At 41.4% G+C, this 27133-nt stretch overlaps 1 protein-coding gene across 2 annotated transcripts in view; it reads right to left on the bottom strand.

Annotated features, from left to right (window-relative positions):
- plxna4 (plexin A4) overlaps positions 1 to 27133 on the bottom strand; it is a 238656-nt gene that overhangs the window by 17663 nt on the left and 193860 nt on the right. For both annotated transcript variants that reach the window (XM_084345362.1, XM_084345361.1), the window contains exons 14-27: positions 26473 to 26596; positions 24581 to 24717; positions 23917 to 24084; positions 23567 to 23660; positions 21467 to 21706; positions 20484 to 20630; positions 19410 to 19644; positions 18818 to 18960; positions 16154 to 16422; positions 11049 to 11115; positions 10073 to 10219; positions 8754 to 8913; positions 4657 to 4760; positions 1597 to 1696 (exon numbers count right to left, since the gene is read on the bottom strand). In XM_084345362.1, coding sequence (XP_084201488.1) covers positions 1597 to 1696; positions 4657 to 4760; positions 8754 to 8913; positions 10073 to 10219; positions 11049 to 11115; positions 16154 to 16422; positions 18818 to 18960; positions 19410 to 19644; positions 20484 to 20630; positions 21467 to 21706; positions 23567 to 23660; positions 23917 to 24084; positions 24581 to 24717; positions 26473 to 26596 — 2135 coding nt within the window. The remainder of the gene's footprint in view (positions 1 to 1596; positions 1697 to 4656; positions 4761 to 8753; positions 8914 to 10072; positions 10220 to 11048; positions 11116 to 16153; positions 16423 to 18817; positions 18961 to 19409; positions 19645 to 20483; positions 20631 to 21466; positions 21707 to 23566; positions 23661 to 23916; positions 24085 to 24580; positions 24718 to 26472; positions 26597 to 27133) is intronic.

Raw genomic sequence — 27133 nt, 5'->3', positions numbered from 1 at the left:
TCAGGGATACACAGGAGAGAGATTTCTGGTTGGATTCTATTCTGATCCACACAATGGAGGTGTTATTTTCCCTGTGTTTCTGTTTTTTTTCTCTTTGTGGTTTTTGATGGAAACATTACATCAAAGACACAAAGGTTTCTCCTTTCGTGGTCTGACTCAAGATGCTACACAGTCTTCGTCCTAATCTGTACTTTTTACCCCACAACTTTCTGTCTTGCTCCACTTTCAGTCTTCAGCATCCATATTAAATTCTGTCTTCTCTCTCTCTCTCTCTCTCTCTCTCCACTATTTGGCCATTGTACTCAGAAAGAGTTCAAAGTCACTCTCAAGTACCACACCAGTTGTGAAGTGGATCACACTTGTGTTTGAAGTCAATCCCTTAAAAATATTGCGGAGGTAGATATTCGTGGCAAACTTCCTCCCTCCCTTCCTTTTCCGTTGCACCTTGTCCTATCTGGTCTAATTTGGTGGCGGAGAAGCGAGGTGAGTCCGTATGGAGATGAGGGGATGCTAATAATGTGGCACCACATTTGATGTGTCTGAAGTGTTTGCGGCCAGTGAGGCCGGCCCTTTGATCAGCGACTAACTTGATGGTTTCTCAGGTTCAAGGAGACGCGGAGCAGACGGACGGGTGGGAAAAAAAAAACACAAAAAGACTGGCACATGGCTGTACTTTGGAGTCTCGAGAGGCCAGAACAACAGAAGAAAAAGTCCATTTGGTCTCTTGTTATGTTTCAGAAATCCTTTTAGCTACTCTAAATTGTGTCTTGTCTTTCGAGGTCTGTCAGTGTTGTCATGCAGGGTCCTGTGAAAGCTCATCACCAGATATTCAATCTCATGTGAAAGCATCAGTTTGTTTTTGTATGGGTATTTTTTTGTCCTCTACTTTCTCTTTGTGTTTTATAGACACATATTCTATATGTTTCTGTGATGTGATTGACTTAAATAATTACTCAAAAGATTTTTCTACATTTATTATTTCTTATAAACAATCATTTTGGGTCAGGCTTGCATGACCTGGTATTTGAATGACTAAAGCCGCACCATTGGTGGGGTAAATCCAATTTTCCTGTACTTAAACAACGTTTAATTTACTTAAAACTTCAGTACCAGAGATCATAATATAATAATATAATATAAAATAATAAAAGTATTAATCTGTATTCGTACGGGACTCATAAAACAAGGGGACCTCATGTGATTTAGCAGTGAGGTGACTTCATACAGGATAAGTGCAGTCTTCATATTTTACTTGAATTTACTGAGATTGTCCACAGGATATGATGTCAAGGCTCTGTGCAACATCAACTTTCCAGAGGCAAAACGTCTGTTCCTCATCAGCCACACTGATTGTATAGTTTGGAGTTGTTTTACCCACTTCATGCATGTGATACAAGCAAAAATATACATTTGCGGCTCATTCACATCAAATAACAGAGGCTTTGTCGCTGCATTTAAATATGATAATCTTTTGTTGCTCCTAACCCTCTGTCATCACTTTTAAACGTCAATCTAGCCGATCTCGTGTGGCAAAGTGGCTGAAAGAGACACAGATGTCACTAAAACTCAAAGATGTACAGAAACATGTCAGCTTACCATATTTACTTGCAGAAGTTCGAGACACAGTGGAGTTGTTTACTGAGTTGTAGGCTGTAACTTGCTTGGGAACCAAGGCCATTACTGCATTATCAGGCACCTGAAAAACAGACACACATGTTTTATTCAAATGATGTTGCAGACAAAAGCCATTCGTACAGATTTAGTTTTTTTTAATGTGTGCAAATTTCTAACACAAGCAATCTGAAAACCAATAGATCATTTTGTTGGTGTCATTTTCTATATTTCTCACCATCTATTCTGGTTTCATGTGGATAAACTGAATATCTTATTACCCGTATGTGCTCTTCTCAGCCCACACAAACATATGATGACTGACAGGGGGGAGGGAGAGTTTAGCAGAGCATCGTACAGGCCTGTGTGAGAGGGGACGTCCCACGGTCTCTATTCAATAAAACCTTTCCTCTAGGGTCGGGTAGTGTGTGTGTGTCTGTATTTGGGAGTGTGTGTATGAAGGTGTTAAGAATAAAGCAGTGTGCATATGTGCCTGTGTTTGTCCATGTGTAAATAAGTGTGTGAATGAACGAACGAGTCAATCTCGTGCTCCTCCTTTTACAGTCAGCCAAATAGGATTCAATTAACACAACTGGGATGTGCTCTGCCCCGACCGCACACACACACACACGCACACATGCAGCATACCCCTATTCTGCATAATCTGGCGAGCCGTGCCGCAGGGTAAGGCGGGGTTAATTGAAGTGATCCCTATCACAGTGTGGGTGGATGGGACAGGGAATAAGGACCAGAGGCTTTTTGTGCATATATGCATGTGTGTGTATGTGTGCGAGCCAGGGTCTTATTAAGATTGTATCATTATTTCACCCAGTCACTCAATCTGCTCTTAACGCATAATACGTTTATATTATTGTAAGCACGAGGCCCACAGGGCAGATCTTGTTATTCCTTTGTGGCAAGCTCCCCCCAACTCACCAACACCCTTAAGCATGCTCCCTGATCACTGCTCTTACATGTTGAATAGATATAAAATCAGCGAAGCACAATGGAACATAATGAAAAGGAGGAGTGGCATTTGGGGAAATAACATTTGCAGGAGAGGATAAAGGCAGAAAGCAGAGCACAGTTTCCTGAAAGGGAGGAGGAGGAGAGATATGTCTCTCATTATGGGGACAGGAAGATCTGATAGCTCAAATGCCAAAATGATGTGATGTTTTCCCGAAAAAGAAATCAAACTTTCATTGAGTTTGTGATGCAAACTCTCACACTGTTACTGAATGGGGGCTGAGTGGCTAAGTTTGACTAGTGGCAGATGAAACCAGATTTGTTTTATGAAACAGAGCACATGATTCTATTGAGCGTGTCTGGTCGGTCATATTAGCCTCTAATAAGACAAACAATGTTTCGATAACATGTCTGGAGGACATCCCAGGACTAAATTTAGCAGCACGCTGGGCTGATGTCATTCAATGGAAAGCACAGAGTTGTAAGAAGTTCCCAAAAGTCATACTTGAAAAAGTAAAGATGTCATTAGTTTGGTATAGGCAAAAGTAACCCATATGAAAAGTACTTGATTAAAAGTCTTTAAGTATCTGATATTAAATGTACTATTTTGGATAATATTATGCATCTGAATATTCAAGCATTTTTCTGATTATTAGAATTAGTGTTTATCTAATTGCAAATAAAATAAAATAAATTGTTACTAGTAACTCTCAAATAAATGTAGCAGAGTAAAAGTACAATATTTGCCTCCAAAATGTAGCCGGCTATAAAGTAGCAGAAGTTGGATTGGATTACGAAAGCGATGAGATCTTAAACAAAAAATGATTCATACATTTGACCTTTTTCAACTCAAGTCACAACATCTCAGTGAAACGAAGTTATAAAAGTAGAAATACTCCGTATGGATTGGCAGATGCCCTTGACTGAAGTCTGAGTGTGTCTGTCGTGTCTCTTCCCTTCCTTGCCCTTTGCTCAGCCTGCTGACAAATTTTGAGTGGATGGGAGTGTTTTCTTTTTGTCAAGGATAAGGCGCCCTTCTTCCCCATCCTGAAAAAATGAATTAACTTCTGTCTTCATTATCTTATCTCCGATTTGAATCAGCTCCCTAATCCATTCCACCAGCGCCTCGTACTGCGAGCCTGTTGACACTTGCTGACGCTGACATTTAATTTAGGCACCGTGGAATCTGCACTTGGAGGGGACAGTGGCTGCTTGCTTAGCCGCTTGTATTATTCACAGCATGTTGACAAAGCAGGCCTGTTTTTCTCAGTCTCATTCAGGTCGGCTGGATGGACGGTCACCAGTTGTGAGACACAAAACGCCTGTTTATGTTTGTGAGTGAATGAATGAAATGCCTTTATATTTTGGCATATGTCTTCATGTTACTGCTTGTTAATAAATGTGTTTTATCAGACCTTACCTTGTGCTATAAACTATGCATTTGTTTCAGTACCTTGTGTGCCTATATCCTGTACATAAATCTATGCTTATACTCCACTTCAGAAAGAAAATGACACTTGGTCAGCACATCAGATTCTATCTAGAGCCTGCTCCTCATGTAAGAGATTATTTCCAAGTGCCACTGTTGTTGGCCACTTCCCCTTTACCTGACAGATAATTTGTGTTCGTGGCGTGAGTCCCTGTCAGCTGAGGACTAACTAAATGGCTGTAAAAGGTCTTTCACTGAATTGTCCATTAGATAGTTTTGGAGCTGAGTGAAGATCATCAGGTCGCACAGCCTAAGCAGAAAAGCTTGAGGGGAGCTGAGAGGCCTTCAGAGATTGCAACTGTAGACAGAGTCATGATTGGTAGTAAAGAAGTTCTTAATGGATCAAAGATGAGCTTCAGCATTGTGTTTGTGTACCATGACTTTGGAAATAGGATGAAAACATTCGTAGCTTTCTTAGAAAAAAGACGATGTGAATGTCTTCGAATAAAAGATGTAATCAACCTATTATACATTTTACTAAAGTAAGTTGCGAAAAAAACAAGGAAACATACTTTAAATTAAGTCCGTGTTTGGATTGATTTTATGCAATGTTATCAGTTTAATTCACGTTGCAGCTGTTGTAGTCGTACCTGATAATGGGCCAGCATGTTCAGTCTCTTCCAGTCACCTTCGATCTTAGTGGTGACGTCCTCATCTTGCAGGATCATGCGCTGTCCTCGACCCTGACGCCATTCTGCAATCGCACAGGGAAAAACAAAACACAACAAAAATATGAGAATATTACCAATCATATTCACACAGCGCTACTCATTTGACAATATTTACTTTTTATTCATACTTTTCTCTGCTAAGGAGGTTCTGTTTTTGCCCCTTTTTTCTGCACATCTGTCAAGATATCTCAAAATATTACAATGATGCCGGCCTGCTGGTACAAGCAGTTTTTTGTTGTTGTTTTTTTTTAACAAGACAGATAACAGTTAAGGTATGTTTGTTGTGACAATCATTATGTTTTAGTGCAATTCTAAAAGAAATGATGTTGTGCAACAGGCTGAAAAGTTCTGATAGATGGTCGCTATCTACGTCTTCATCTGCTGAAGCTTTTCTTTGCTTTCTCCAGAACAATCATGTCACACTGTCATGAAAAGTCTGAAGAGGATCAAAAAGAGGAGGAAAAACACAAAATTTTAAGAGTAGGAGCAGAACCAAAAGAGAAATGACACGTGTGAGAGACAGTAACAAGAGCCGAGTAGAATTAATCACCCACTCTACTCTTTTTTAGAATTACGTTTTTCCCTTTATTTTGCTGGTGATATCGAAGGGTGTGATTATAGCTGCATGCCCAGGGCTTCTGCCCTTATGCTTTGCTCTCTGAAGGTGCTAGTGGTCCCTGCTGTCTTCTTGTGAAACCACAATCCACTGCTCTAAGCCCCTTGCCTAGCTGCTCTTATTGCTGGGAGTTTTGTAGAAGTAGACCAGAGTTATTTCCTCGCTAACGGGATGTGCAAAAAATAATAACTGAAGATAAAGTTTTAAAGACTGTAAAACACCTAATTTCCATACTTTTCAACAAGTAACTTCCAGTGCACATGACAGTGTCTTTCATTTAAACAATACAGAAGCATTTACATGACCTTACAACCAAATTTCATTTACACTACATACACACTAGGCTTTCCACATCTGTGCAACCTCAGCACAAAACAAAAGCTTTGATAGAAACATCTCACAATGCCCCAGCAACATTATCATAAGTGAAAGAGGAAAGCCATCTCGAAAACAAACAAGCTGATGATTCCTCTGTTCTTTTTGCAGACATCATGGGCTTTATGAATACGTTATTGTGTCTGGGCCTCCTCGCTGTGCTTCCCTCTTGCATCGGCCACTGTCATCTCTTATTCTGATCACAAACGGGGAAACAAAGCGGCAATCACTGTGCTGCATGATGAGGCCTGTCTTTGGAGGATCGACCAGAATTGTGTTAGCATCTGAAAAAACTGCAGGAAATAAAGATTCTCCTGTTGTTTTTGTCTATACAGTACATCCTCCCATAAAGATGCAAATGAGCGCCCGTCTCCAGTCGAGGCTCAGTAAACAAACGAAGGAATGAGAAAAAAGTCAGAAAGGAATTACTAAAAAGAATGAACTTTATGTGAAACCAGAGCAAACTGAGATTACTCTGATTCCCAAATCCAGTGGTCGCTACTCAGCAGGAAGAGAACAGTATGTGAGTGTGTGTAGAGACTCGCATATTAGACTCGCATACAGCCAAAGAGATAAGGGCTTTAGGGAGTGTTCGGAAGCTGATGGTGAAGAGAAAGGGCTGAAGGTGACTGTTGTTCTCCACTGAGATGCATGACACACATTTGCTAGTGGCAACACGGGACACAAAGACACACACACACACGCACACATGCACACACAGGGCCGAGCTTCTTTGTTCACAGGCCCTATCTTCTCTGAAACCCTGCAGGGGGACTGTGGATTGCAGCAGATGGGAATTAAAAACAATATCTGGGATAACAACACTCCTGGCCAATCTGTCTCAGGACAGGCCTGCAACAATGCCATTATCCTTATCTGCCATTGCAATCAGTTTGTGTATATGTGTGTGTGAGTGTCAGAGAACCACTGATATTACCTGTGTACATAGAGCAAGCTTAAAAGTGTGCCAAAATAGCAAAATTAGTAAATAAAGGGAAGACCTGTTTCCATTCCACCACTATCAACAACATAAATATGCTAACTTCAGAAGTTTGCAAAAGATTTAGTCAAACATGTTCTCATGTGTCATTTTCTCACTGGTGATTTTTTTTTAATTGCCTATTTTGTCCTCATCATTTTTTAAAAGCATAATTTTCAAATAGCTTAATGCACCAAGAAGTGTTAACATTTGAGATCGCTCTCCATCATCACCTGCAATTAAACCTGGCTGCTGCTGATTCTGGTGTGAAATTATGAAAACATTTTAACCTGAGACACTCATAGTGGAAAATCAGAATGGAATATATTAGATGGATAAGCTAGTTAGCGAGAATAGCCTCAAATAAGGTTTGCAGACATTTTATAGCTGCTGTAATATATTTGTATTAAAATGAGTGTTAAATAGCTCAGTATTCCAACAGTAATCACTGTTATAGAGTGTTTGGTCAGTAACCCATGTATCTCCTCGCCCTGCCCATGCAGTAAAAGAGAAAATACATTTTCTGGTATCCCTGCCCAATATAACCAATCAGGATAGAGAACTCAATAAAGAGGCGGTTCTGTCTGCTTGTGAATGCGCATAGAGCAGGATCCTCCTGTTTGCTGCTATGTCTGGTGATTACCGCTGCATGTTCATTTGACTGCTAACTGCAGCGGCAGCTTGAAGATCTTCCAGATCCATTGTTCCTCTTGGACACTGTTGCTTACTGTAACTTGTGCCGTCAAAGTTTGTGCGTTTTATGCCGAGTATTCTAGGCTGGGCCCTTTTATGTCTCATTATTTATTATTTTCCCTCCATAAATAACTAATCTCATCTCATACGATCTCTCCATTACATTAAAATCTCATAATTTGCATTATATGCACTTATGTCCCCACGACTTTTCAACGCAAAGCAATACCCTTGTGTTTTCTTCGTATCCATGCAACATGCAGCTACATACTGTAAACATAGCACTGAAAATAATATTAAATTCTGTTCTCTTGTGAGCTTGCATTTACTCATTTTTTCTCTCACACTCAGACATACAGAACGAGTGGCAAGTCGACTCTCACAATCTCCAATTCCCTTTCGTAATAAAACAATAATAGAACAACACATCTTGCCCAATGGGGGCCATCAAACAATTTTATCCAGGAATGTCGTCAAAAGGCTAAACCAATCTCTTCACTTAGCTATCACACAGGCAGATTCCCGACGGTATGCACTCAGCCCGACCGAGATCTGGGGTTGGTTATAAATATGCTATTACGAACACACAACGGGGGCTTAGAAAATCCATCTGGCAATATTAAACCATAAAAAGCACGGCGCATGGTGCAGAGACAGCCTGTAGGTATCGGCAGACAAACACTCAAGGATAATATTGTTATGCTCACAAGCATGCATGTCTGTGTACATGCCTTGTACAAGGGCCACACAAGGAGTACCTAACCCTGATCACTAGATATCTTGCGGAGAAGTATTTCATTACACCTTCATCTTTCAGAGGGCCCTTAAAGTAATTTGCAAATAAATTAGATACAAGTGAGATACCCAAGAAAAAACAGAAAGAAGAGGGAAAGGAAGAAAAAAAGAACAACACCACAAAAATGATTTTGTAGGAAAGAGATCACTGAGTGTCTCGATTGATTAGCTGATCAATCATGTGACTCAGACACTAGTCAACAAGAGAGTCGATCGATGGGAAGTTTGGGGAGGGGAGCGACCGATCTCAGACATCTGACTGAGAGAGCCAGGAAGTCAAGTCTCCTGAGGTTGAAAAGAAAGCTTCTTCTTTATATCTAAGAAGACTTGTACTTTTTAAGAGGGGCTGGGAAGGGTGGGGAAGCCTTTTGTAAAAATCAATGGGTGTCTGAGTTCAGCCTTCTTTTCTCCAGGCACATGGATGGGAAACACGGACGGATAGAAATGTTTTGACAAGATACAAGGTATCTACAGGGATGTGTGGGAAATGTACAATTACTTAAGCTGTTTGCCGGCTTTTTTCACATCATTTATCTATGAAAAGACAAAGATTTGTACCCAGGTCCATGTCGGAGGCTTTTAGGCGGTGGGAGTGTGGGACGTTCTTGTAGATGGCGTCCAGGATCTTCTCCTTCACCTGGCTGATGGTATCACAGTTCAGCACCTTCACCTGGATCTCTGGGCTCTTCTCATTCTCTGGATGGATGCAGTTCACCACCTGGAGCACAAATACACACAAGACTGCCACTGTGAGGGGAGGAGGATAGCATTCATTATGTTTTACATGGGGGTAACATTTTCTAGGTATCTATAGATACATTTTCTTGTAAAATTTGCAAATGCGGCAGTAAACCTGGAAAGATACAAACACCTTCCCTATTTGATTTAGCGCAGTGGATACTTTGGGAAATATCTAATGCATGATTAATCTTGGCAGAGAAGCGGTTTGTGTGTTTTATGTTAATAATGTTGATTGCACTGTGGATTGGTACTCAATGGAACTGCAATAATTTTGTGCCCGCCAAAGGGTCGGAGCAGAAAAAAAATTATCGTTCACCAGGGAAAGTGCTCTTTCCTCGGAGCTTGAAGAGAGACAGCAATGTGCTACCTGAATTGATGAGCAGTAAACCAGCTAATTACAATATTATTAGGATATTCATCAGTTCTTTCAGTGCTGCCTTGAGGTGTTGGATGGAAATACCCGATTTACAAGATTAATGCAAACACACATCACTGACCTCCTCTCACATTATAATTGATAGGGTAAATTTGTTATCTTCTATGTATGTAGCATCCCCAATGTGTACGTCTACAGTAAACCTAGAATTCAAGCATCTCTTTCAGAATGTGCACCTTTAAGTGTGCAAAACTGGGTGTTAAGCAGAATATTGGTGATTCTGTTGTAAAAGCCCAATTGACGGCTTATTTCCTGAACGTTTTTTCCGGTCATATGAAAATCTGCACTCCCAGAAATAAAGAGGTGTGACACAAGAAAAAAAGAAGGACGGACTAAACAGTGTCTGAGTTACCCTGCCTGAAAAAACATGTCACAGTGGAGAGAGGACGACAACCGACAGACTTGGGGAATATACAAACGGTTCCAGACGGAGAGAGCTTCAGCATACACATGCATAATCTATTTCCTTCCTCCTCACCCCGAAGCACCGCTCTTTCCCTGACAGCGCCGGTCTCGACAGGAAGTGAGGTCGCCACTCCTGTGCCCCCTTCATGTCAAGCGTGACAACGACAACTTTATGTCCCGTTACTCATCTCATGACCAACAACCCATAACCACCCCTTTTCTCTCCTCTTATCCCTGAAAGCATATTAAGTGTCCCCTCTTTGCCCTTGGAGCCCGGGGCAGGTGAACCCCTTACCAGCGTCTTGTAGTCAATCTGTTGTCTGATGAGCTTGTCCTCGCTGAGCGAGTAGCGTGCCTCTCCTGTGATGGAGTCAATGGGGCCTTTCTCCATCTGCTGCTTGATGGCACAGAAGAGGGAGAAGAGAGGTTCCCCTGCACACTCCTGCAAAGACATTTGGAGAGAGGGGAACAAAGCAAAAGTTTGGTGTTAGAAGGAAAACTCTGAAGCTCACTGTCAGCACAGTTTAATAATGTCTGGAAAAAAAAAACCTAACTAAAATGTTGTAGTTGCTTTTTGTAATGTTCTCCAGACTGCCTTGCTTCCAGAGTTGCTGAGCAAGACTTATAAACATCACGCCCAAAACTCAATTGTTCCTCTAACTTTAAAGAAAATTGTACCGACTATCAATATATACACTTTGCTGAAACGATGCCTGAGTTTTGGAAATATTTGATGGATTAACATAGAAAAAATGCCATTAAGAGAGACTTGTGAAGCCACCCCCACCTACCCTTCTGAAAACACAGCTGTTTATCAAACAGAAGAGAGTGGCCATTTATCATTGTTCGGAACACAGAAGGGATGGAGAGATGGAGGATAGAAACAGGACATTTTTTGACCCAAGGGAGGAGAGGAATTGTGAATTTCCCCTTAGTGAATGGAGCAAAAGGTACTCCTCGGCATACATCGTGGCTTGAAAAGGAAAACTACTTCTCTTATAAATCTGACAGGGCAGTTAAAGCAGGAAATTTGTCTTTTCATCAAGACTAGTATAGAAGAGAAGAAGTAGTGTAACACGGAAGAAGTAGACTTACTTGCTATTACTTGTATCTAATCAAATCCCAAATTTGAGGGAAAAAAACAGCGATCAGTGAGGTGACAGTGATTTCATCAGCTTGGTTGAGGCTAGAATTAAACTGCTTGTGTAATGTTTTTTTTCCCAGGAGCTTAAAATGTTCAATAAAAGTTGAAAAACAAATATTTAAGTTACCTTCAGAAACTTGTAGAGGAGAAACGTAAACCAGTTGGTCAGCATTTTCTCTGCCACAGACTCAGTCCTGCAAACAGACAGACACAAAGCACATAATGAACATATGATCCCCTTGCTCTTATTACCATCATAAATATTCAGCACCTTCATCAAATATTCTGCTAAAAATGATGACCGCTGCTAATGAAAAGGCTTTCGTTACACAAATATAATTGCAAATACATGAATTGAGAGAGCCTCTGCACATGCTATATGATGGCCTTTTCAGACAATCTTTTCGGATGGCTTTTATGCTCAGGCACGCCGAGGGCAGCTCGTCTACGGCGGCGGGGATTTTAATATGAGGCAAAGCAATTAAAAGCCTTTATTTGATCCCAGTGGATTGATGTCGTTAGGGGCTGGAGCAGCTCTGTAATAACACTGGCCTCATTATCAAGCGCTCCCTTGCCTATTCACTGGACTAACACTCGATCCGTGCACAATAGAAAGTGAATGAATACATCTCCCTCTCTTTCTCCACCTGGCATCCATGCTTCACTGGTGTGGCAAAATGGTGTGCGTCTGCATTTGTGTGTGTCTGTGTGTATGTGTTGACCTGGGCCAACATTGTGATTGATCCCGTGTGAATGGCTAATATGCATACATAATAACAACGGCGGTGGCGGCGAAAGAGGAGAGGCGAGGATCGGATATCCTTTGACAACAACCTTCTTGACCAGCAGCAGGGGTGTGTGGGTAATCTGTCAGAACACCTCAAACACACACCCCCTCCCCTCTGCATTCAATGAGCAACTACCATCGGCATCAATATTTCAGGATTAGTGTCCATTGTGTCCGTGTGTGTGTGGTTTTTTTTTGCCCTGTGTTTCGGCTGCCACCTGCAGCCCTCCCACCTTTCACCATTCACACAGCCTCTTTAAGGGGCTCCACACAGAGGCATGAGGGGGGACATGATGTCTGCTGTGCCAGTGGGCTGGCCTGGCACCCCCCACTAACACTGGCACAACACCTGGGGGGGATTAACTTCCTGCCTCTCGCTGTGCCCGCGCTTTCATTTTGCCGCCCCTCCCGCCCTTCCTCCGTCCACAGATCCAAGGGTCAACAAGGTCACTTTTCATCTTTTCTTTCATGTGTCCTTGCTGTCTTCCTCCCTCCCTCTGGCTCTGCCCACTCTGGATCCTGTAATCATACACACTTCCAAATCCTCTCCATTTCTACAAATGTAGCCCATCTATCAAAAGGATGAAAGAAGCATGGAGAAAGGAGGAGGTGCACAGGGAAGGAAGGAGGGAGGGAGGGAGGGAGCGCTGAAAAGGGAAAATGAAGAAAAGGACGAGAAGAAATGACTTGGCTAAGTCTGCCCTTCCCTTTTCTTCTTTTTAAACCTCCTTTTCCTTACTCACTTCCAATAGATATTGTGTTTTTGTGTGGCTGTGTAAGTGGACAAGTGTGCGGCTGTTTTAAGGCTAGCGTGCAAAAGGCACAAATTAATCCCACTGCGTATGTGTTCAGAAATTACCATGTGTGCTGACTAGTGTGTATTTTGTGTGTGTGTGTGTGTGTGTGTGTGTGTGTGTGCGTGCGCACGCTTCTGGCAGCGGGTGCCAGCCCTGCAGTAATACGAAGTCTTGGCACGACCACACCAGTTTGCTTATGCTCATTCTCGATCACAGCACAGTCTATGGGGAACAGGGATAAAAATGGCACTGTGACGGAGCTGCTTTAAGATCTAACGTTAGCATTTGCTATTACAACTTTCAAACAATCTTCTCAGAAACTCTCCTCAGCTCTTATATACAAAACACAGCACCGACCTATGTTTGGGTTAATGCAATGAAATGTGCCGTAGCGTGTTGGCACGGTCAGGCTTGCCTACTTGGCAGCCAGTCAGAGGGGCAGTGGGCATTGAGAATGATCTAGAGCAGAGGGGACCTGGCAGTGCTTAGTTCCCCCTGATTACCGAGGTAGGGTTGATGGGAATCCGTGCTTCATCACACATTTAACATTTTGTTGGCTGCCATTAACATGTATTCGTGTATCTGTATGAAATGGGCACTTAGACTGTCTGGAAAACTGTTACCTCCTGGAGAACTGTGAATTTTTGATGGTAGATACGGACATGGTATCTAACTAATGAAACCACAACAAAGTACTCTGTCCAGCTCATCTAATCAAACTGCTTCTCCTTTCCTAATATTTCTTTGGTTTACACATTAGATTGATCCCTAAGTGCATCATTACTTGCAGATATTTTTCAGATTATTGCAAAAATGACAGAAATACCCATCCTAGAACACGAGGTGGCATCTTCAAAAGCTTATTTTGTCTGGCCAACAATTTATCACCAAAATGATCAAAAGTTGATTATTTAATTAAATGATCAGTTTGAGACAACATACTGCATTAGGTAGGAATAGAGGGCCTATCGTGGCTGCATCTGAAAGTCTTCCTCTCGCTGCAGTCACGTGTTAACCGACACAGCTTGAAGTCAGAAATCATTTCCATTTCCCACTCTGGCTCCCGGTGAGGAAGATTGGTCATCACATGTGTCAAACAGTCTCACAGTGACAGCTAGCTGCTGACACCTACTGCAGACATTTTTTCCTTCTATTACTCACACACAACCAAACAAAACAGACATCATCCTTACAGTTAAACAACGCTGTGTGATGATTGTGTGTACGCGTTGGAGCCAAAGTAAGGTTGTGATCGACGGCAGAACATATTGGGCTTTCATCTATTGACCAATATAAAAACGGATATTTTGACGCATCAACTGCAGCCAAACTAAACTTAAGGCTTTGGACAGGCTGTTTAACTCTGCATGATTGGAAGAGGGATGGTGTTGGGGGGGAGGCGAGTGAGAGATGGAGCAATGGAGGGAAGAGAGGAGTTAAAGGAGGAGAATGCAGCAAGGAATGCGACAGATGGTTGTGGAAGGCTCTCGTTAGTTAGCTTGCCTGGTGGTTGTGCTTCAGCACAGGTTGAGATGGGACAGATGGAAGGATGTGCGTTTGTGTGTGGAGAGAGAGGAAAGAGACACACGCACACACACACACATTTCTTGGAAGAGGAGGCAGTGGGTAGCCGTGCTCAGATGCTGTGCCAGAGACACCCTGCTCACGCACTTTAAGCATTGATTTAGCAATCAAGAAAACAGGGGAGGGGGGAAGAGGAGGGGAGGAAGAGCTGGGAATATAGATTGAGAGAGCGAGTATAGGAGAGGAAGAGAGAGATAAAGATAGTGACGGTGTGTCACAAGCGGCACAGGCATCAGAGCTGAAGACAAATAAAGGAGAGAGCAGTGGAGAGTGAGCAGACAGAGGCAGGTAGTGAGGGAGAATAACACTCAAAATGAGCAAACATGGTGAAAGAAAGAAGGAGAGAACAAATTAAAGACAGAGAAGAGAAGGAGGGGTGCTATCTTTCCTAGACAATATTAAGCTCCGTCTTCACAGCCTTATGCCTGTGTATCTGGGCTATTTTCAGCCGCTATCCAAGGACACGCCAGTCAGCCCACACTATGGGGTGGCGTAGCTTGCTCACACTGCCTCATCACATCTGAAATGCATGCTGGGATGTTGAAGGACTAACAAGCGCATCGGAGGAGGAAGAATGAGATGAAGACAGTCTGATCAGTGGCCATCGCAATCGTGTGTTTGACAAATGGGCAATCAAACCGGGCGAGCATTTGTTGTAAACATGTGCTCTCCCTCCAGTGCTGGATGAATGCGATGGCGTTTCCCCCAGGGTTATCCTTCTCCCTGTCCCTTGATGACAAGGAAGAGGGAGAGGAGGAGGAGGAAAGTGGGGGGAAAAGCGTGATAGAAGAGTCTCTGCAGCACTTCTCTATTTCTCTTCTATTCCTTCTTAAATTCATAATCAAATCCCATTATGACAAGTCATGTATGTATAGCACATATAATGTGCCTGTGACATGTTAATTAAGTGATCAAAGAGCTGGTCTCACTACTTGCCTCCACGCCCCACTACTCAGCTTTCCTCTTAGTGACACAGCTTTTAAGTGTCTGCATTGTCCTTGACTACCTCTCCCCGTCTCTGCTGTACACGCCATCTCTTATTTTGTATCTATTGCCAGGATCAGCGGTTAACTCCATTGTTTAGTGGCTGCGCCATGCTCGGCGAGATCTGGCTGCAATTAATCATGCCTCCTGCCCAGACGGCATTAATCTCTCTCTGCATCACCAAGCGGAGTCTAAACAGGCTTTCATGAGGTGAATATGCCCACCGTCTTGTGGACAGTACATTGAACGGCATTAATTTCAGTCCCCTGCGCAAGTATATGCTTGTCGTATTTGTGTGTCTTTTTACTGGCAGAGATGAGCGTTTAGCCTGAGGGAGAATCAGAATTGGATGACTAATTGAAATTAGAAGTACAAATTAATTTGTGACATGCCCGTCAAATCATCTGGGGGTGTCAAGAATTGACTGATGACCCTCAAGCAAAAAAACATACAATACCGTGTGCATTTATGTATAGACACCCATGCACAAATCCCACAAGCTGGTTTACTCGAATAACCATAATCATCACATTTACCAAGCACCACAGGCAGAAAGCGTAATCACACACAGTGCTGTGTTCAAGTGCATGCCATTGAGACTACAAAACCAGGGGAGGATTGTGATTGTGCTAGAGTGCAAGCTTTCATAGTCTCACTTTCTCTCTTTTTTTTTTCAGAAATGAGCATTTTCTTCCCTCTTGAGCTATTTCAAATTGGATTCACTGCTAATTAATCATAATTATTTTGCTAATGATGTGCAAGGCAATGCACTCTGGTGTCTCTGAGACAGAGCCAGCAATTCAAGGTCACTGGAGTTAATCCAAACATGTGACAGATAGGAAGCACAGCAGCATATCCTGTTCTTGATAGTAAAAGGGTTCACATCAAGCAGTACAACCTTTATTTTTATCCCTTAACAAGCAGAATACAAGTTGAATATGAGTGGCAGTTAAGTATTTAAATATTTACCATGGGGGGGAATTGGGTGTGAAACACCCAGCTGTGTAACTTTGGGCAATTGTTAGACATTGATAGGAGTCAAGTTAAACTCTGTTCCTCTTTTCTGTGGCTGCTTCTCACCTGCGGAGCAGTAGCTTTGGGTGGTTTTTGCTCTCAAGGTTGCGGTCTATGAGGTCAGACAGAAGGTGCTTCAGGACATCAGTGGCATACTCCAACTTGCTCTGCAGCACTGTCATGATAAGAGAGGCCACGTTGCCACGGTCCCTCATGGAGAAACCACGCTGGGCCTCCAGAGTGCGAATAAAACACAGCAGGTAGACCTTGTTGTTAATGAGCTGGCCGAAGAGCTTCAGACCCTTCTCCACTTGCTCCTGGCGGTAGCCTGGCACCTGTGATGAAACAGAAGAGATGTTCAATTGACTGAGACCCATTAAAAATAACAAAGAGGGAAAGAAATACAGATTCTGTAGTGACACATTAAATGTGATGACATATTAATCTAATTAGTCATCAGTTTGTTTGGATGAAATATTAGCTCTCTGCCTTAGACCAGGTTTAGAGAAGTTAACAAAAGCTTAAACACGTGAAAATCAGTGTAGTAATATATAAATCCACATATAGTTTTCTCCACGTTCTCTATCTAATACATCCATGTTTATAAATAAGGATGGAAGGCAGGGACAAATAAGAATGTGAGGAAGAAAAAAGAGCCTAGGGAGATGAGGAGTTTAACATCTTGCAGCTTTTGTTACGTTTAGTCTGAAGGTTGAGAATAAAGGCAGCAAAACACTAAGCCTCTTGAGGGAATGTTTATTACTTTGATGGTGCTGTGTTCCACACTAACGCAACTAGAAAGGGAGTGCAGTGATGTGAATTCCCCTCGTCTGAGCCTGGATTGTCCCTGCACCATTTATACAAGTCACTTACTGCACATGCCTCTTTTCTCAATTTTTTTTTCCCCCCTCATAGAACCTATTGAGATTATGTTTTTCTTTTTTTTTTCTTTTCTCTGTCAAGAGCACTCGTGGTAAAACAGCATCTCTTTGTACCCAATGCAGCTGTCAACCAGCATATGTTCCATCTTTTTACCTTTCCTGGAGGAAGCCCTTGTAATCTGCCGGGAGCTATTGTTAAATTGCAATTCTAATTTCATACCGCCTGACAAGATGTGTATAGTGTTCATGTGTGCACATGTTTTGAGCGTTTGCCCTTTTTGAGCATCTACATTATATATGAGCATGTGAATATAGGCACACATGGAAATCTGGGAATCTGTGTGCGTGTTTAATGCCGTCTTTTGTGTCTATCTAAATAAACTGTGAATGTTAATGGGTAACAGACCCAACAAATACATTCTACAGTATCATAACACACATTTTTAACATTTCTCTTAGGATTATGGGAAGACGGAGCATAAAAACAGTACAATGGGAACACTGGGATATACAGGTTTGACAGGTAGAGGAGTAAAATGACAACGCCTGCTGAAACAGGTTTTTTTTTCTGTAAAGATAAGGAGCGAAGTGAGAAATAATAATGGCAGGCAAAAAAATCACATAAAAGCAGAAAGCAAAATGCGATCCAGGTGTACAGCGAACTTGTTGGGAAATAAGAGGGAAAGGAAGTGATTTTGACTGCTAAGAATAAACTGTAAGAGTTGAAAAGAACAAATAAAATGTCAAGAAGCAGGCTTGATTGTGCTGACACATGCCAGACTATATTTTGATATCTTTCTCAGCATGTTTGATTTTAACTGAATGCCTGATATGTTTTTTTTAAATATCTCATAACTGAGCAAACTTTGCTTAGTTTCAGTAAACCAAGACAGACTTTCTATCACCTGTAGTGTTTCTAACTATCTACAGCCCGCAATCAAAAACTTGACTCTAATTCTCCGACACATCAATAACAATTAAGCAGCCATCAACTGCCAAAGACAAGCCTGCTGCTTTTTTCATTAGGCGCCTATTCCGCATTATACTCCTCATACAGTTCAACATTTATACCAATTAAAACATAATTAATATTGCTTATTACTGGGAAATTCTCATCAGGGATAGAGTGGCCAACCCTGAGGGCAGTGAAATGGGGGTCCATCATTCTCTTAATGGAACAAGACGACCTGCTCAATTACAGCTGTCTATCAATGTCACCACTGGGGATAAATGACTTGATTTTTTTTTTGTTCTGCTTTCCTCCCTCTGATTGACTTTTAATTTGTTTTTGAGGTGGTGAGAGAAAACGTCGCAGCGCCTCATATCGTTTTGAGTTATTAATGAGAGCGTGCTCCTGATTTGAGGGCTGCCTTGTTTGTTTTTGAAAAAGTGTTGTTGTCGGCCGTCAAAAGGCTTTTGTTTACCCGACAGCGTCACAAACAACATCGGCGTCAATTTCACCTACTGTGACCCACCGCATTGTTAATTTGTTTGCTCATTTTGCTCCCTTTTCAAATAAGGCTAATTGCATTGCGATTGTTATTTGATAGAGACTGAAGAACAGGTACACGCTTGTGTCATCTGCAGTAATCAACCGGAAGAAGGACACTAAATTGACTGAGAAATTGTCCCTTGTCTTTTAGGAATTCCTCAAAGCTGCTCATCAATACATCGGTATTTTTCTTGTGTCACCAAAAATAGCCTTAACAGATGAATCTAAATAGCATTAGGTCAATTCAACAAGGACAGTTTCAGCCAATCTTCATTAAAACAGACTCAAACATAAAGGGCATACACGTATGCATACATATGTCATGCAATTAAATATCCGTGAAATATTTTATCACACCTCCAGATCTCTGAGTACAGGATGTTCCTCGATGCCTGGGAAGAGGACCCTCATGGTGTAGGTCCTGTAGTCCAAGAAGGGGATTCCTGCTCCATCCAGGTCACTAGTCAGCTCATGGATGTCTGTCTGGAGCTCTGCAAAAGCTGATACATGCACCACATCCACAAAACAGTTAGCTCATGATAGCATTTTTATGGCACCTATGATCTGAGCTTGTTAACCGTCAATTGATCAATTTATTAGATATATACATACAAAATGGCACTGGAGGCTGCCAATACTGAATTCTATAAACAACTGTTAAGCACTCTAATTTTAACCCAACCAAGTTCACTCCACAGGTGCTGCTTTTATTTCTGTCATCCCTGATAAGCTTCTCACAACAGATGGATTCCACAGTCAGCTTTTAGATTTCTTAACAGAGTTGAGAATAAAGAACACTTTCCACAATATAAAGCTAGCGCGGGTTGACAAACACGGTACAAAAATATTTTTAAAAGTTTAGAACACTTCCAAGGTAGCAAAGTTTGCTCGATCTGCTGAAGAGGAAACACTGAAAATCCATATAACCTACTACATATCGACCTCTTACCCTCTTTGCACTCCAGAGCCACACGTGACTCAAGGTTGTCCATCTGCATCTGCAGCCTCTTCAAGGTCAGGTCGCTTTCACGAGACTTGCGCTTGTAGGCAATGAGCACCACCACGATGAAGAGGATGAGCAGGGCACCGGCTGCAGCAATGCCAATGATTGCAGTGCTGCTGAGCGGGCTGTCGGACGTGATGTGGACCACACCAGGGGAAAACTCAATGCCACCCACTCGTGCCTTTTGATGGTGAAAGACAAAGAGGCAGATTATAATTATTGCATGTTCATAAATGCAAAATGTGTTTCCTTGAGAGGTTTTCATAAGGAAGGGCCATATGTTGGCATCTGGTGTGGATACTTAAAACATGAGGCAAGTGGTTCAGTATACCAAAGCTATAATCAGAGAAGAACTTGACTTAAATATCACTTAGAACTAATACTTTAAAAAGTCTTAATAAGCTGACCCATAGAAAAGGAGAAATGAATGAAAGGCAAAACAAATCACAAATATTTATAAACCATCATATAATATCCGCTTTTGGAATCACATTTAGGTCCATAAAACATTTCTCTGTCTTCAAAAGTGAGATCAAAGCTCAGACAGACAGTCATATTGATTTGCAATTTAAATGTGTACACACTGTTTATTTGTGTTTTACAGTAATGTATCCATCTCTGTCTGTGATGCTGGGCTCAGGTGGTAACATCAGGAAGCGCTTTGTTCAAAGTGGTCCCTCTTAAAACCACAAATGGAATCTTTATTGAGTTTGCCGTGACCATAATCCTTCTTATTGAAGGCTTATTTGTTTGTCTTTTGTCTGCTTGTGGGCAGTAACAGGAACCACACAGCTGATTGGATTAGAGCGGTAGTCTGTCTCGAAGTGGACAAGAAGATGGATAGAAAGCAACACAAGGAATGTCCGTCTGTCTGTCAAACTGTCAATCGATTTGTAGGTCTGTCTGCCTTCTCCACCATAGTCTGCCTATCTGTCTTGCGCCTGCGGGAGTGTGTGTGTGTGTGTGTGTGTTTGTGTGTCTCTCTCTCTCGTCTTTGTGAGCATGTGCTGTATCACTCACCAGGACCTTGTGTCGCCCCGTCAGGTTGGGTGACTCACAGAGCAGCTGGGTCTCTGACACTGTTAACATGCAGGGCTTCTCTCCAATCAGAACCGTGTAGTTCAGCTTTCCGTTACCGCTGTTGGTTGGTGGAAGGAAGTTCCGCCCCTGCAGGAGACAATTGGTGCATTATTAGAGTTTGTATTGTCAAAGCGGGGAGTCAGAGAGTTAGGCAGAAAACATGGTGCACACAAGTACTCAAACACATATGATAACGCCTGTTCCAGCTGGCACAAACACACGTCTAGTGTGAACAAACTCAGGTAATAAACGTCAGTTCTCAAAGGGGCGGTGTAGAGCTAATCAGAGCGTTTCCATGGCCACAGTAGTAAACAAACATGGCATTTGTAGAGGAATGTGTACTGCTGTGCCTAGCCAATAGAAGAAGAGAAAAGAACAGACGATGAGAGTTGACTAAGTGTAAGAAATATGCCGACTGTAATACACAGACTGGAATCAGTCTTTCAAAGCTTGAATCTGACTTGCAGACTTGCATTGACCATGTTTCTGCACTACGGTGTCATTTATATTTATACCAATCATACCTAAAAAATAATTTATATATGCTGTGGGTAGTGATCTACATTACAGCCTGTAATATAGATATGTATAAGATCAGTATAGGCAGAGCTGTCTGTACCTACAATATTAATCTAACACTGGACTAACAGCAGGAACACTGACTGTAGGTTTGCTTCTTTTATACAATACATGCAGCCATTAATATATGTTGAACATAGAGCTAGGTGAAATAAAATCAATATCACAATATTAAAATTATTCTGATATTGATTTTTACAAAATGTAATATAAGTAAACTAATCAAGTTGGTGTATGATGCATTGATTGTTTTCTCAGCTTCACACATATTAAACAAAATCTGTTGTATTTGCTCATTTTTAGTGATGATATGACCAGAATGTCGGTAATATCTGTCCCCATACCTTCAGTATAATGGGTGATCCAGGTTTAAGCTCCAGCACCCCAGACACACTGAGTGGTTCGAACTCAGGATTGGGGTAGTAGATAAAGTTGGTGTTGTTGAGTGCCATCAGAGCCTGCACATCGTCCAGTTTAAAGCCAAACTCATCAGGTCGTTCCGGCACTTCCTGGTGCCTGGCCAGACTGATGGACAGCTCTGGGGCCTGGCACAGCATGGTTGTTGGGCTGAGCACCTGGCACAACTGGAGGAAGACAGCAAGAGACTTAATTATAAATGAACATATCTTCTGTAAATGATAATGAGAGCTTAGTGGAAGCAAAGAAATGTTGTCGTCGACACAATGTTAAAAAGTTCACATTATTCCTACAGTATTCAATGACCGGATCTCAAATTATTAGGTTCCACATCACTTTACTCATGCCTCCGTTCAACTAAACCTCTGTCTAATGCATGCACCAACTTTACTTTAATGCCATGACATCCCATCAACAGCTGGTGTGAATCTTTTATTGCACTGGTTTACATTCCACTAAGCCCACTGGGGATTCAAACTGGAAGCTCCTCCATTTCAAAAAGTGCAAAGAAGAACCTGTTGGGAGTATTTTCCTCAAAGAAAGACACAAAATGAGGTGTAGTTGGAGAGCATGTGCAGTCTTGCCACAATCAGGCTTTGATGTGTGAAGATTCAGGAGGGATAACTAGGTCTTACCCTTCCCTTCATTACCCTCCAGAAAGCGCCCCCACCCTCTTATCGCTTCTTCATTCCCTGTCCCGTTATTCTTCTCTATGATCTTTTCTTCTCTCTTTGACACACTCTTATTCTGTCACTCATCTTTTTCTATACCACTTTCCTGCTCAATTATAGTGTCTCTTACATCTTTCTTCAGGGTCCACTCTTGTTTTTGTGATTTTTTCCCTTTGCCCTGGTCCTTTATTTGACGTGTATGTGATTTAAAATCATCCTTTTTATTCCATCTTTTTTCATATCTCTAAGCCCGTTTTATAGCCAAGAACAGATTGTCCGAGCTGTCATTGTCATGCCACACGCCCTTCAGTATCCCTCTAACATCTCCATTCCTCCCTGTCTGTCAGGGTGTTGACAAATCAACCACCAGCACAGGCCTCATTCACAGACATTTCCGTCTCATTCACAGACATTTCACATTTCCACAGTAACCTCTGCCATGCAGCCACTCAAACTTTTGGCTGTCACTCTAATTGGCTCCTTGAACATAAAACTTGACAAATCCTGCAAGGTCTTTGAGACATCAATGACATCAATCCTGCACTTCTGCATGAAGGTTGCAGGAGGAAACAAAAACTCTCTGTGCACAAATGTTTTTTGTGACTTAGAAAGTGAGACGTGGGTGCAAATTCTGCGTCGGCACATTTAATTCATGGTTCAAAAGTACAGGCTGCGTGTACAGTAGCTTGAGACACAATACCCTGTACATGCATATGTGAGCACAGATGTTAAACGTGGTGCAAGGGCATGCTCAAATGGACCATGAAGGTAGCATTACTGTCTTTTGTTACTCCCTCTTCTTTCAATCAGATCACACAGACCCTTGTATGGCTTTATCTAACCTCCCCTGGGTAAAAGGGTGAATAGAGGGTAGAAGAATTTGATAAGGGCCAATCTCTGTGGTTTTTAGTTCAGTGTCAAAACTTTCCTATTGTTACAAAGGTGTGGAGAGGAATGACATCATTATCTATTAATTCAATTGAAACCTGTTGAAATTCAAAGTGCCCTCCCAGTGTTCTGAGTTTTTCCTTGACCCATTTACCTAAAAGTGGCACTGAGGCATTTAGTCAGGCTCTGCAAAGAAGAAAATTACTCTGACACTCGCTACGGCTGACTTCCTTTGGGACGTCTAGCTGACAAGGGAAGTTAGAAACAACGGTGGTGGTAAAGATATTTCATTGACTATGTGTGTAAATATATTTAGTACATGTGTTCTACTACAGTATAATACACAACAAACATCCCATCAAAGATCTATATACACATACAAATAAAAGTGTTACAAAAACCAAAGCAATGAACCACAAGGCAGCTTCTTTAAATCACCCAGATTGTTTTGTGTTCACCATGACTTACATTGAGTGTCTCATGGCTGTTGTACTTGGCTCTGATGAGCGGGGTCTGAATGATGTCCAGGTTAGTTCCTGTCACTGTCACTGGGGTATGTCCACTGTGTGTGTGAGAGAGAAGATTGACAAAGAGTTAAAAGGATATTTCAGATTGTTTTGACAGGCGATAATATATATGACTCACTAGGAGTGATATTGATGCTTGGACATTTGTTCAGGCTGCTGGTGCAAAATTATGATGCTGTAGATTTTTTTATAATCTGATTTTAGATGCTTCAATTTTGTTTTTTATTAACTTGCCTCAATTGCTGCTTTTCATTTTTGTCTTATTTTTGCAATTCTGCAATTGTACCATACCTGTAGATGCTCCATTCAGGCTCGATTTTGGTGATGGTGGGATCTTCCACATACTCAAACCGCAGATCTTTCTGGAGATGAGCCTTGTCTATGCTCACAGACACGGACACGTTTCCATAGCCATGTAGGGAAGCATGGGTTCTGCAGGTGAGCCACTGACCACCCCTCCTAAAGTGATGGTAGGGATGACAATTACTGAATATAGATTTTTTTTCAATAATATATTACATTGTGTCGACAGTCAGGAGTCATCGCATGAGTTGTTTATCACTGTCGGTGCAGATTAATAAATGATTCAAAAACCAATTTTAATTTAGTACTTAGACAGTTGAATGGTTACTTAAGTGGACATGGATAGACAGTTTATCGACTGAACTTGGAATTGTGCATTGATCTGTGTTAAGTGATGGATTACAATAATACCATGTATTTTTCCAAGAATTCATATGATAAGAAAATGTCATTTCCAATTAATTAAAAATCCAAAAACAAAATCACCCTTGCTAAAGAACAGACTGAAGCTTCTTGAGATATAGATATATATACATATATATATATACACATATATCTATTCATACACATACACATACACATATATACAGTTTTTTATTGACTGTTTAAGTTTGCCATGCAGGATGAGCTCTGGGTGGTTCAACCCACTGACCTCAGATAGGTGCACGGCTGGTCCTTAAACATTATAGACACGTTGCTCCCAGCATCAAGGTGGCTACCAGTGATGTTGACAATGGTTCCCCCAGAGACTGGGCCTCGACTGGGCTTGAGGTTGATGATCCTTGGGATCTGGAGAAAGGGCAGAGGTTTAGAGGTCACAAATCAATCATAGTATAAAATCAAGGTTAAGTAAAGTACTTCATTCTGAATAACAGCTCTAAAAATATGAATTGCTCAAGAGACCATTAGTTGCCTTAAATGTACAGGATAAAGAAGTTAATCAGTAAAGGTGAGCCAGAGTCAAGCAGTATTCAAATTATGGGGCAAAATTATAGAAATCCTCAGTGAGCAGGTAATAAAGAAGAGATTTGGAAAATATGAGAGACTCTGTACTGTTAATTATATGCAAAAAGTTGTGTTTACATTGTTAATTTCTTTTAATTTATGCAAATAAAATCACATAAACATGCTGTGAATAAATCTAAATGTTAAACTTTCTTGATGTTTTACACACACAATGTGTTGTCTTTATTTTTAGCCCAGTCATGACTCCTTGTTAAAAATAAGCACCCTTTCCACCTCAGTAAGCATATCTAAAATTAGCATTTTAAAAAACAAATTTGCTGTATATTTACTTGTTTGTCATAATAAGCTGTGGCCCCCTTGACAAAAAAGTAATGAATGAGCATTCTCAGCTAAAAAAGGTATGTGAGTGTTGATACTGTATATACCTGCACTCATCCCACTGACATACACTATATAGAGGTGGAAAGCTTTCAAATTAAAGTCACACAGCAGCAGATGTAGTCCACTGGATGCTTGGCATGAAGTAAATCCTCCTCCAGTTCATTTGCCCTTCTTATAATCTCATCTCCAGCCCGCTGCGTGGTGTGACATCTAGACCTAACATCACATAATCCTCTGCAGGGCCCCCATTGAGAAATAAACCTCGGCCATCGCCCATTAATGGATGGCAGTAAAAATGATATCACTGCATAAAATGAGTACATAATAGCAACAACTGCAAATTTATTTCAGAGTGTGCGAGTGTGTGTGACCGATGCTGATTAGTTGTGTGTTATGTGTGTGTTTTAATGTGCCCGTGTCAGGAAAATGTTTTCATGAGCAGGGTTTCCTTCTCATTCTGCACTCATTAGTGACTGCCAGTTATGTCTCACTGCTGATACTGTACACACATGAGAGGAATGCTGAGAGCTCTTGGTGAGAACCACTAGAACCATGTTGGATCACTGCCAAATGTACAATGAAACCAACATGTACATACAGTATTAACGCAGTAGGTGAGAACACAGACCGACAGCCAGCAAGGTGCTAACATGCAGGGTGACATATGCAGCATGTGTGCTTTCCTGCTCATGTAGGGTAAATGGTGTCTGTGATGAATCCATTATCTAGAGACTTTTTAACCACCACATTGTCAGAGAGACATCATCACATGAGCAAAGACCACACGGTGTTTAGTGTAGTATGTACTACACAAACGCGAATGGACTATTATAGAATACTAGTAGTCCTTACTGCAGTTGATTGTTGAGGAAGTGACAATAAGAAGTCATAATGTAATTTAAGCCCCATCTTTTAACAACTAGTGTGAAACTAGTCAAGAGCATCAATAAGACACTTGAAATCACAATTCATTATATGTCACATGTAATGTTTTCTTACTGTTGATAAAGTACATGTGAAAACATGATGTGTTAATCAGTGTAGTCAGAAAGCATTATGAGTGCATTAAAATTCACTGTGAATGCCTGCGTAATGCACTATAAGACTACAGTCTTCATAGAGAGTCTAACCGTTTCTTTGCTAAAATTTTTTAGGAGATATCACAAAACATCAACAAAATTCAAAGTACATACTCACCACAAAATAATAGTACTTGGAGGACTTTGCCATGAATTCTGGTCTGCACTCTCCAACCCCGACGCAGACCTGCACGTTCCCAGTATACTGGCTCTTCTCTGCTTTACCCATCTCACACACAATCCTGGAAACATTAGCATAATTGTTGAATATGTATGAAAAAAACATAAGGCAATGCATATACATACACACACAAATAGATATGCTGCATACAAAATGCCTTTACTAAAATCGCTAGAAAACCCTGCTGCAGCTCCAGAAAAGGCAGAGCAGATTATGTGATAAGAATGGACTCAAACCTATGTTAAAACCTCAATAAAATAATGTTTTATTTGGCAGCGACCTCACCTCCAGCGCACTGCCAACTTGTGGGAGAAAAAGGAAAAAGTCTCTATCCTTTTACATATGACCTCAAATGCAGCTACCTCTTCTGCTGGGTCAGCATTTGCTTAGAAAGTGCTGGCACACAACTTACTTTCTTAGCAGAAGAAGCGCTGGGTCTGTTGATAAGCCAACTTTAAACTAGTTTAAAATAATTTGATGGACGGCACCTGTAAGGAACCAAAGCTCTGGATTAAATTCAAATGTCAACAAAATGTAACCTCCTGAACTTTCTAAAATGATTATGGGGCTGGGTGTGCATGTGTGCGTGAGTCCCTGT

The sequence above is a fragment of the Pagrus pagrus genome (assembly GCF_965226575.1).
Source record: "Pagrus pagrus genome assembly, chromosome: 23".
Taxonomy (NCBI): Eukaryota; Metazoa; Chordata; class Actinopteri; order Spariformes; family Sparidae; genus Pagrus; species Pagrus pagrus.
This window is presented reverse-complemented; position numbering and strand designations above follow the sequence as displayed.